Genomic DNA, 9,238 nt, shown 5'->3' on the forward strand with positions numbered 1-9,238 from the left:
AGACAGACATTCCCAGCAAGAAATCGAGGTCTTCTAAGAACATACGAACACCGACCACACGTTGCCCTGTGGCCCGTAATTTTCATCAGGTATCGATGGTACAGAATAGTACGATTTGGGTCGGATTGAGGGCCAAATTTGTCATTCGATCCCAACCTAATCGGAAGGAAAATGAATGGCCGTAGCAGTCCTTCTTACCGTTGGTCGATTGACCATCAATCGGCCTGAGGGGAAGATCTCGCTGATATTTGAACACGACATCCGGCACTATCACCAGTGGGATTTTTGGACACGTCTCGGTTGTCTAGGGAGTCTTGTTCTTCACTGATAGCCAGGTCCGGCACGGCGCTTGAGAACGACATGACAACGCTTAGCGGATAGAAAGCATGACGACTGCTTGAAGTAGGAGGGTCGGCTGGCACGTCGAGATTTAGGTTAGATGTAGGTTAGATGTAGGTTAGATTTAGGATTCGATTGGAATTTATTACGCCGGTTCGGTCACTCTGGAGAGACGCATTGTGATTCTTCTGGCACTTAGCCTTGCCCTTGCAATTCCCCATACCCTTATTCTTTTCACTTTCGATGACATGAGGACCCTCAGGTTTGGACTATCCTTGTCCTTATTCAAGGCGCTTTCGGTGGCGCTGATAGTGTTCGAACGACGGGACTTGCTTCTTACGGTAACAGCGTGGGCATGGAACGTTTTGTAGTACCTCATGACAATTCAGTCATTTTGCAGTCGAGACGTTGCTGCCTCATGTGTAGTTGAAGATGGATTGAATTTGACAACCACCAGGCCTCCCAGACCACTTGTCTCAAATCCCAACGGAACTCACGGACAATCTACCGGGTTCCACTCGAGTGCCAATCTCCCTACCTCCTCCTCTCTACCTTCCAGATTCATCTTCTCCAGCTCGTTCATGCTCTCCTCGCTCAGCGGCGGGAGATGGAGGACGTCCAGATTCTCTTTCAGACGGGTGGGGGAGGACGTCTTGGCTTGCGGGCAGTATCTGTGATGGAATTGCGGGATGGGAACATTTGTGTTAGCGAGGTCATCAAGAGGAAAATATGACATTCTACCGGACTGACCCTTTCTGAATGGACCATTTCAGCAGCACTTGTCCTATCGTCATGTTCTCCTGTTGGTCATCATATGCCTCAAACGAGTCAGTTCTAGTCGGAAGACTCGCATCCGGATGATGACGATCAGTCGCTCACCTTCTCAGCCACCCCCTTCAATCCCTCATGATCCCACCCAAACCCAGCCTTCCCCGCCCATCCCGCTCCTTCTCCTAGGGACGCCTGATTTTGTTGTCCCCTCATCAAGGGACAATAAGCCTGGATTACGATGCCTTTGGATTTGCAGTAGTCGACGATGGGCGTTTGAGGGAGGTGCGGGTGGAGCTACATGCACACGAGGCCGAGTCGGAAGACAGAAAAGCAAAGGGATCCGATCGCTATCAGCTTTTATCGAGGCCATGAATTTCGAGTCAGGTTCTGCGGTACTCACCTCGATCTGATTCACACTAGGGATCTCCAATCCCTCCTCCCTCAACGCCTCAAGATGGGCGATCCCGAAATTACTAACCCCCACGGCCCTTATCTTCCCTTCGGACCGGTGCATAAAGTCGACGAGGTTGCTCCACGTATCCACTCGCTTTTCTGGGCCCATGAGCGGGCCGTGGATGAGGAAGAGGTCGATATAGTCTGTTTTTTATCGTTGTCGAAGGTGAACAATCGGACCGCGGAATGTAGGACGAGGACGCAGAACGGTGTCCCGAGCAACAATAATGTAAGCGATGTGACCAAGAAACAGAGGATATACGGATCAGCTTGCATACGACGAGAAACTTCATTCCATGAACAAGATCACGAGAAGATCGAGCGCGAACTTATGCAGCCTATGACTTACCTAAACCCAGATCGCTCAAACTCTTCTCCACCTTTCTCTTACACCCTTCCACCGTATGCGCTCCCGCTTGCACTTTGGTCGTTATGAAGATCTCTTCTCTAGGGATTCCTGACTGCTCCGTCATCATATGGAACAGGTTGGAATGGGAGATTTGTTCGAGAGATGTATGAGGGGTAAGAATTAGGGGTAAGAATCGGTTTAGAAGATCAGCATCGGTTCTGAGAGTTTTCACGGAGGAGGGAGGACACGTATAATGTCAAGAAAGAAGACTCACCTCGCGTACAGCCTGTCCGACGGCATTCTCATTCCTATAGAACTAGCAAAGCACGAAATACCAGATCAAGACCGGCTCATAAATTCCTTGGCTTCTGAGCTGATGGAACTCGTACTCACCTGCGCAGTATCGATCAACCTATACCCCGTCTTCAAGGCTTGTAAGACGAGCTCTTTGCATTCTTCTCCTTCGAGCTGGTAGACCCCGAGTCCGAGGGATGGGATGGTGGCGGCTGCGATGGAGCGAAGGGAATAAGTTCAGGTTCGAGGTGGTGTTTCAAGATGGCCAGGGTCGGAACGGCGCTCACCGGTGTTAAGGGTCAGCCCCGGATCGCTGTACTTCACTTGCGACATGTTTGATATGTAGGCTGAGGGTATGAAGTACTCGATCACTACAATATGTCCTGTTGTCGCCTGCGAGAATGGCCAGCAATGGGATTCAATAATGGGATGGACGTCATAGTTGTAACCGGATCGTTCCTCGTCTGGCAGAGCTCGCATTCTCAGCTCCCAATCGATCCCCCCCCGGACGTCAGCTTTCGTCATATTCAGGATCTTGTTTACTTTGTGGGAATGACCCAGAAAACAAGACATTTTTTTCGCGATTTTTCTCGGCAGATTTCTAGCGTTTATGACGGCACTGCTGACCCCCGCTCCACGTCACGAAGGACCGCTAGAGAGTGTTGCTAGGATTCTGGAATCCGCGCCCTAGAAACGCTAGAAATCTAGCCCAGAATCCCTTTTTCTATTTTACTCCCGAAATCGAGGGATCGGTCTGGATATGATGATCAGGGATGTTCACCTTTTTTTCGCTCAACGTGCTCGTCAACCACCGACTTCAAACTTCCAGTACGCAAGACACGATACCTACCCACCATCTTGCGCACTGAGGATGGAGGACAGTAACTACGACTGGCTCGAGTATGAAGAGGAACACGATCAAGGTCCGGTCGGACCCCGAACGCTGCTCGATTTCTGTCAAGGCGGTAAGTATAGCATTCTCTTATTTTGATGACGTCCAGAAGACTGGCTTCTAACGCATTGATCTTGAACTGACCTTGTATTGTTCACCATGTAGTGGTCATGAGATGTGCTAGCCGATACGACGACGTCGGTCCACTGCGGTATCACCAACACCCCTTGTTCTTCCAGACGATGGAACCGTTACAATTGGCTCAGATCGAGGATAACAGTCCGGTAAGTCGCTGCAGCGTATCTATATTCATTACTATATTACTATATTGAACAGGAGCTCACTCGGCTGCATTGAAAATGCTGTATCGTTGCGATCTGGACGGATCTTACTGGACACCTCGGCTGATATACCGTACTATACCGGACAATCAGATCTTGAAGACGGAGACGAACCGTAAGTCCTTCCTTCTCCACCCCACATCCTATACCAACTCTGAACCTCCAACTTTGTGTCCGCATATTCGTATTTGTAATCTTAAACCACAGACCTCTGGAAAGAGATCCTCCGGAAGAAGGACCCCGAGGTGTATACCAAGTATAATTCTCGTTCCGAGGCACCTAGGAGTTGGCGGAAGGTCTATATGGTCAGTCTCAGGGTCGCCCTTCCTACTTTCACTTTAGACCCTAACGGATAGAAAATTAACTGATACTGGCGCTGAAACGATCATATCCTCCTGACATCACATCGCCACCCCAAACCATATCCCGGATCTTTACAGAAAGTCTTGGAGAAAGAATCACAACGCCGAGCCAACGCCGCTGAACACATGAAGATGTTGTATCAACAAGAAGCTTCCCGAAAATCAGAGCGAATCGTCACGGTGCTCGAAGGACCTGTGAATCCGTCAGTTGTAGGAGGGGGAGGGTGGCATTTCGGGAGGAGAGGAGGAGGGTCTGCTGCAGGTGAGTTGCTTTGAAGGCCTGGTTAGATGGAGATCGAAGGAAAAGACCGGCCGAGCTGATCTTGAACTGATTCGTCTTGCCGGTATTGAAACCGCATTCGTGACAAACGTGTCTGGCTGATAATTCTAGCTCCCAAGACGATGATGGGGAAGATCAAGGAACAATCCCGTGCGGAAAACCCGGGTCACTATCTTCGAAGACCTTTTACGTATGGTGCGGGCTCGTCTCCGACAACGTCGTCATCGTCTTCGAGGTTGACTACGACGACGAGAAGGACGCCCGTGAAAGCGATCGTCACTCGTCCTTGTGCTCCCACTTCAACAACAAAGGCAGCAGTGACTACCGCGTCCTCTCCAAAGAGCAGAAGTAATGACAACGAAGAAGGCAACAGCAAGAAGGACCAAGGGAAAGGGAAGGAGGGGCGAGATTTTGACTTCTTCGCCGCTGGAGGTTCGTCCGTACCCGCCTTGAGGAAAAACACGGTCCGGCGGCAAATCGTCGCAAATGGGAAAGCGTCGACCAGTGTGACTTTGACCCAGACTGCTCCGCAATCGACGACCGCGCTCACCGCGGTGCCAGTCAGCGGGACAACAAAAATTTCATCCTCAATACATTCCACACCTTCACGCATACCAAATTCAACAGCAACTACATCGTCAACGTCATCATCAACAATAGCAGGCTCGAAGCGCTCTCGCCCGCCAGAATCGGAATCCGTAGTCATCGACGTAGATGTAGACGCATACGAGACCTCTTCACCCGCTGGCACAACGACATCGTCGATGCCTCCCCCGTCAGCGAGATTGAGGCACCGCTCCATCTCTTCCGGCGATGGGCTGTTTAGACCTCAGAGGAAGAAAACTCGATTTGGTTGAACTATGGGAGATGAACTCAGTTCAGATCATTTGGGATTGCGGCCGCCAAGCGACTATGCTTGTGAATTAGCGATCAGGGTTAGTGAGTTGATATTCCTGATCGTAATCGAAGACGACATTTCTCGTGGTTCTGATACTATCATGTCTTGGCTGTAGTGATAGCTCTTGCGACTTCGCAAGCAGGCGATGTGCTGAACAGAGTCACCGTGTTACGACACCAACTATACAACATGTCCCGGAGCTTGCTCAGGGGTCCGTTCCACCCAACGAGAACACCGCAAAGTCCAGGAAGGAACCGATCGAAAGGCGTGAAAACACAAGTTCGGCGCCGACTATCAGTCACCTAAAGAGGGTATCGCCGCGACCGATGAGCGGCGGGAAGCTCAAGAAGGCAACTGCAAAAGCGAGCCAAATCGATCGTCCCTATCCAATCAAACGTCTTGTCTGTCTCTCTGTGGGGGATTTGGCCTGGCGCACGACGCTTCCGACAAGCGAGAAATCATCGCAGGAGGCATTTTGTCCAGCTCGACTTAAGTCAAGGCTATTTGGGGGTTGAGTGGTGGCAGGTGTCGGTATTACAACATGTGTTGGCGCACAAGGGATCTTTCTCGCCTTCTCAAATAGACCTCGATCAAACCTAGAATCGCAGCTCTACAGCCCGTGCTTGGCAGCCCAAGGGTCATCGTCCTCGCCGGCAGCACTGCATTCGTCAAATCGATATTTCGTCAGCCGGACGATTTCATGCGATGGCACTTAACGACTGGAACCGGAACTTACGTATACTCTGCCCAAGCTTGTACCCTTTCAGTATCCTTCGCTCCAATTAGGGATTCGATCCAAGCGCAAGCCATGTCCATCCCTGCTGAGACACCGGAGGCGGTCCAGAACTTGTTGGAGTGGACATATCGAGCTTTGGGGATCCAGTCAACGCCGTGTTCTGCGGTAGCCTCCTACAATACGATGCGGTAGCAGAGGTGGCCAATCAGCAATCAACACTTTACGTTAGAAGAGAGGATAAAAAGAGGGATGAACAGACTTTGCATTCATTGAAAGCGATCTTGTTGGTAGTGGCCTTTTCACCCTTCAAGCACCCCGTCGCGGCCAACAGCCACGATCCAGTACATACTGCAAGGCAGTCCAATCATTGGCTTACGACTTTGCCTAGCTATTTGATCGCGACTTGCCAGTCAAGACGTGGTCGATCTTTGGGATGATCTCCGTCACAAACGTCCTGGCTTCGGCGTTGCCCGGTCCGAGCCTAGCTCCTCGTCCACCGGGAATCAGGATCACGTCCAGCTTGTCCTCGCCTTCTGCTTTCAAGGCCTCGTCGAATGTCTTGTTCGGGGTGAGGAACATGCCTCCAGCTAGTTCGATGGAATCGAGCGTCGGACCCAGGTAGATCGTTTTCAAGGTGTGAGAAGGAGGGTCTGAGCTGAGGACGCCATTTTTCTCCAGCGTGAAGAAGAGGGTCGTCGGGCTGCGAGGGTCAGCCCGTATGAGCAAAGTCAGCATTGTGCACTATCCATACTGCAGGTATCCTGAATTCTGGATCTTACCCAACGAAGCTGTCAGCAGTTCAGAAGCCTCGGCGATCAGCTCTGCGTCGACACGAACATCGGCGTTGCACTGCTGTACTGACTCGAGGGGCAGCGCGATGGGGAATAGGACTACTCCTACGTTCAGGTGCTTGGGAGAGGACGACATCTTCGAGATTGACTGGTACTAAGCGAAGACGGTATTGTGCGATCTAGAGACAGGCGGGGACTCAACTTCCGAATCCCTGAAGAACCTGAAGGTCAATGATTATATGTTCTGATGCGTGCTCGGCGGTGCCTGACGATCCCGGTCTTGGCCGAGCCCGGTTAACAACCTCTCGCTTGGCTCGCTTGTATCGCGGAGCCGCAATGCGATTCGTGGATATTGCATGAGAATGGGCTCAAAGCCATCGACTGACTAATCCAAGGGTGAGCGAGGGATTATAGCTAATGGTAGAAGTGAGTCTGGTTGTGGCAAGGGTCAGACGGTCTGACCAGAGAGCAAGAATATGATCGCTCATGTACTCGTCGCGCGCGAAAGTCCGGGGGCGCGCTGCGAATGACCTTGGTTTCGTGAAGGTGTAACAAAATCCGATTTTACGTATCTCCATCAATATCCAACGCACAGCAGACGAATTCCGTAGTTAAGCTAGTGTACAATGAAACTACCAGTACAAACTTTCAGAACCGAGTTACCTCACCCCCCGCAAGTGGCTGATCCGCAAAGTGTGTCAACCTCTCCACTTGGGCAAGTTGACGGGATAAACCACAATGTTTGGTGTCAATCTTCAAGTCATATGTCATACGACCAAGACGATCAATCTCAGGTCGGCACTGAGATCCTTTATCGATGACGGCAACGTGAAGTCATCCCTCCATCAGCACCGGTTAGGCAACAAACCTGACCGCAAGAATCTGATGGTGTCAACAGAGCCACTGAGATCGCCCTAACGCTGACATTGTAACACTGATATTCATGACTGATGATGATCGATACGCCCCGCTCCGCTACAGATTCCACTCCTTCTCGACCTGTCGTCCGACAATCTCCACCGCCTTGACGAGGTTCCCCACAACCTCATCCGTGCTCAACCGGTTGCAGACAACCCGGAGGTATTCCTCCTGCTTGTTCTTTCCTGGTGCAAAGTCCGTCATCCACCCATAATCCACTAACCTCTCTACGATCTCCCTGGTGATCCTCTTTTCGGGCCCCAAGTTGCCCTTGGTTCCGGAATAATAGAAACAGGCTTGCGCACAGGGAGGATCACCAGCTTCGACGGCCGAGAGGGTCGTACTCTGTCGAACTAGATCGAGTACGGTTTTGGCTCCTTGGAAAGCTATGTCGATGTGCTTGCCGATCCCGTCCGTCCCGTAGTACCGCCAATGAGCGTAAAGCTTCAGAGCGTCTGGTCGTCGACCGCATTGAGTGGTGAACTGAGCCATATCGGTGACCTTGTCCGGATGAGGGGCGTTGAGGATCCTCGCGCTGTTCCTCCAATCCTCATCCTCCTCCCCAACGCCATTCGGTTGAGCCTGCCCGTTCGTGGTACTCCCATCGCTCTGGGCAAGTTCGGCGTCCCCGTGAAACAGGTACCCCGCTTCCAACCGATTGGCCACCACGAACGTCCTCAGATCTCTTCCTAGCAAGAACGAGCAGGTCAACGGGACCCCCAACATCTTGTGCGGGTTGATAGCGATCGTATCCGCCAACTCGGACCCATCGAGCTTGTGCTTGTGAGTGGAGGAAAAGATCGCTCCGCCTCCCCAACAAGCGTCTATGTGCAACCACGCCCCGTACTTTTTCGCTACGGCCGCGATGGCTCGAAGGTCGTCGTAGGCTCCTCGAACGGTCGTCCCCGCCGTCGCACCGACGTAAAAGGGGATGTGACCTTCGTCTACGGCCTTTTGCATTTCCTTGTCCAGTGCGTCTGGGTCCATAGCGTCGTTGATCGTAGCGACCTTTCTTACAGACTTGCCCCCTAGTCCGAGGTTTTGAGCGGCGGAGACCATCGAATAATGACTTGCTGACGAGGTGAACACAGCCAGAGGTTTGGATAGGCTCGCCACCCCATCGGTGACGACTTGCGGAAACCTGATGTTCCTAGCAACCAACATCGCCGTAGCATTGGACTGCGCTCCTCCTGGACAAGTCACCCCTCCCGAAACGCTCTCCCGTAATCCAAACTCATAAGCCAACCTTTTGCCCGTGTATTTCTCCACGACGGTAAGAGCTGGCGAGACGGTATAGACGTGCGAGTTGGTATTCAGGATGGAGAGCAGCATGTCGGCTGCCAACCCTGGTGGACTAGGGGACGAGTATAGTTTGTCCATGAACCCGGGAGAGGTGGTATTTACCGAGTTGTCCAAGATCTGTCGTTCAAAAACAAGGATCAAAAGGAATCAGAACGTAGAGCTAGCTGCAGTTGACCGCAATGAAGGATATCGAACCTTGGATATAAATTCGGGCACATCATCTACTCCCTCGGAGACGATCCCAAGATCAAGCACCTTGGACAACTCTTCTGCCGTCTGTGAATTCACGATGGCAGGTCGTTTCTGACTCCCATCCGTCGGTCTCGAAGCAGGATCGGCCAGAACATCGTCGTCCGCTGTGGCCAACCATGGTTTTGCCTGTGTCAAGACCTGCTCATAGAGATGAGCTATCAGGTCGGCGTTTTCTGCGGCTCGATTTTGGGACATTGTGGAAAAGGTGTGGATTCCTTGATGTTTTTTGTAGAGGACAAGAAATTGACGACAGAAGCAAA

The 9,238-nt window shown here is 51.7% G+C and overlaps 4 protein-coding genes across 4 annotated transcripts; 1 reads left to right on the forward strand and 3 right to left on the reverse strand.

Annotated features, from left to right (window-relative positions):
* Positions 1 to 655: 655 nt before the first annotated feature.
* HD553DRAFT_288355 (Aldo/keto reductase) lies at positions 656 to 2,662 on the reverse strand. Its single transcript, XM_046178292.1, has 8 exons — positions 2,494 to 2,662; positions 2,306 to 2,418; positions 2,187 to 2,228; positions 1,913 to 2,024; positions 1,511 to 1,707; positions 1,219 to 1,404; positions 1,090 to 1,139; positions 656 to 1,010 (listed from the first exon to the last, which is right to left on the reverse strand). Exons 1-8 carry the CDS (start codon positions 2,537 to 2,539, stop codon positions 833 to 835), a joined length of 924 nt encoding a protein of 307 aa, XP_046033840.1. The 5' UTR covers positions 2,540 to 2,662; the 3' UTR covers positions 656 to 832.
* A 321-nt stretch (positions 2,663 to 2,983) lies between these two features.
* Positions 2,984 to 5,348, forward strand: HD553DRAFT_119216 (uncharacterized protein). Its single transcript, XM_046176482.1, has 8 exons — positions 2,984 to 3,171; positions 3,264 to 3,382; positions 3,533 to 3,554; positions 3,647 to 3,744; positions 3,880 to 4,063; positions 4,193 to 4,276; positions 4,352 to 5,016; positions 5,095 to 5,348. The coding sequence occupies exons 1-7, from the start codon at positions 3,078 to 3,080 to the stop codon at positions 4,936 to 4,938; spliced, it is 1,188 nt and encodes a 395-aa protein (XP_046033841.1). The 5' UTR covers positions 2,984 to 3,077; the 3' UTR covers positions 4,939 to 5,016; positions 5,095 to 5,348.
* A 241-nt stretch (positions 5,349 to 5,589) lies between these two features.
* HD553DRAFT_345016 (class I glutamine amidotransferase-like protein) lies at positions 5,590 to 6,642 on the reverse strand (the record flags this gene model as incomplete). The annotated part of the gene is made up of 5 exons (XM_046183055.1): positions 5,590 to 5,638; positions 5,716 to 5,888; positions 6,163 to 6,415; positions 6,495 to 6,503; positions 6,578 to 6,642. 5 exons carry the CDS (start codon positions 6,640 to 6,642, stop codon positions 5,590 to 5,592), a joined length of 549 nt encoding a protein of 182 aa, XP_046033842.1.
* Positions 6,643 to 7,481: 839 nt separating this feature from the next.
* Positions 7,482 to 9,235, reverse strand: HD553DRAFT_299961 (glutamate decarboxylase; the record flags this gene model as incomplete). Its single annotated transcript, XM_046178622.1, has 2 exons — positions 8,922 to 9,235; positions 7,482 to 8,843 (listed from the first exon to the last, which is right to left on the reverse strand). Exons 1-2 carry the CDS (start codon positions 9,171 to 9,173, stop codon positions 7,482 to 7,484), a joined length of 1,614 nt encoding a protein of 537 aa, XP_046033843.1. The 5' UTR covers positions 9,174 to 9,235.
* Between the last annotated feature and the right edge of the window lie 3 nt (positions 9,236 to 9,238).

The sequence above is a fragment of the Filobasidium floriforme genome, assembly GCF_021052385.1.
Source record: "Filobasidium floriforme strain CBS 6241 chromosome Unknown HD553scaffold_22, whole genome shotgun sequence".
In the NCBI taxonomy this organism is placed as follows: domain Eukaryota; kingdom Fungi; phylum Basidiomycota; class Tremellomycetes; order Filobasidiales; family Filobasidiaceae; genus Filobasidium; species Filobasidium floriforme.